This window comes from Palaemon carinicauda, chromosome 1 (assembly GCF_036898095.1).
Source record: "Palaemon carinicauda isolate YSFRI2023 chromosome 1, ASM3689809v2, whole genome shotgun sequence".
NCBI classification, from domain to species: domain Eukaryota; kingdom Metazoa; phylum Arthropoda; class Malacostraca; order Decapoda; family Palaemonidae; genus Palaemon; species Palaemon carinicauda.
In genome coordinates this window covers 72,520,552-72,521,797 of record NC_090725.1, presented here as the reverse complement: position 1 = coordinate 72,521,797, position 1,246 = coordinate 72,520,552, and the positions used below count along the sequence as shown (strand labels likewise).

Here is a 1,246-nt window from a genome sequence, read left to right as displayed (position 1 = left end):
ATATCTCCTGTAGGAGTGCCACTTGAGCCTGATTGAGACCAAGGCGAGGCCTTCGAGGAGTAGGCGACGTCGTTGTTCGAGTCGATGTATTTGTGTGGTCGACCTCACCGGAATTCGTTCTACAGGAAGAAGCGGACGTCGAAGGAGATGCCAGGTGGAGGGAACTCAACTGTTCAGAAATGTCTATTCCGGAATCCAGGTGTCCAATCGATGTTGTTGACGTTGGAGATTTCAGATCGTGAGGATCGTCCTCCCGAGGGGGACCTCCACCGTCCTCCCCTGCCATGCTGGTGGTGGGAGTGGGACTTAAGGGCTCGTCACAGTCGATACTCGAGGATGACATCAAGTTTGAACCCGAGAGGAAGCCAGAGTCGTGATGTGAATCGTAGTGAGACTTTGAATCTAGATTCGTAGACTTTGAATCTAGATTTGTAGACGAAGTCTTGGGGTCTAGCACCCTCGTCTCTGTTATGGGTACAAATCAGCCCCGAAGACGGATTACTGGGGTTTATCACACAGCCCTGACAATGGGAACTACCAACGGGCCACATCTTATATCATAAAGAATTTCTATACAGTCTTCAAAACACTATCACCACACGAGCAAGATCAATATGTTGTTGATCTCAAATGGGGGTATACTGTACGTTATATACCGTTGCTGCCCCTTCTTAGTCTATCTCTCACACTGTTGGGGGGAAGGAGGGGGAAAAACAAAATGACACTAGCTTGCTCTACAAAGACCTAAATAACCAAAGGTCTCAAGAACGATATTTTTTCAAAGCACCAATACGATACACTAAAGTATGGGCAAACACGCTCACGCATTACACCAACGATAAGTGTAAGATAATAAGCCCGTGCCAAAACACACCACAGCAGTGACAGCACAGCAATGCACACCCTTCTTGTGTCGGGACCACCGAGCGAATGAAGTTACAATACAAAGCTCCCTTTACTACAAGTGAATGGCAGCAGTGCTGCACCAGACGCTTCACAACGATGCCACCTAAACGCAGGGTTTGCCAGATGGGTTAGTAGAAAAATACCCCAAAACAAACTAAAAATCCCCAAAACTGCCTAAAATTCCCGATTTCCACAAATATATTCTCTTCTGTCTTGATCACGTAGGGTTTATTAATATAGAAATTACTCAATATACTTCATGTGATTGCAAGCAAACTAATTGCAACGCTATAAGGGTTTACTCGTGTTTGTTTCTTCATAGAAATGTGTACGGAATATC

At 45.5% G+C, this 1,246-nt stretch overlaps 1 protein-coding gene across 1 annotated transcript in view; it reads right to left on the bottom strand.

Annotated features, from left to right (window-relative positions):
* The window catches only part of LOC137648885 (NF-kappa-B inhibitor alpha-like), a 44,755-nt gene extending 43,791 nt beyond the window's left edge, over window positions 1-964 (bottom strand). Inside the window, 2 exon segments of the mRNA XM_068382064.1 lie at window positions 1-443; window positions 445-964. The exon segment at window positions 1-443 is cut by the window's left edge and continues 25 nt beyond it. Coding sequence (XP_068238165.1) covers window positions 1-443; window positions 445-551 — 550 coding nt within the window. The 5' untranslated portion in view covers window positions 552-964.
* Window positions 965-1,246: the final 282 nt, after the last annotated feature.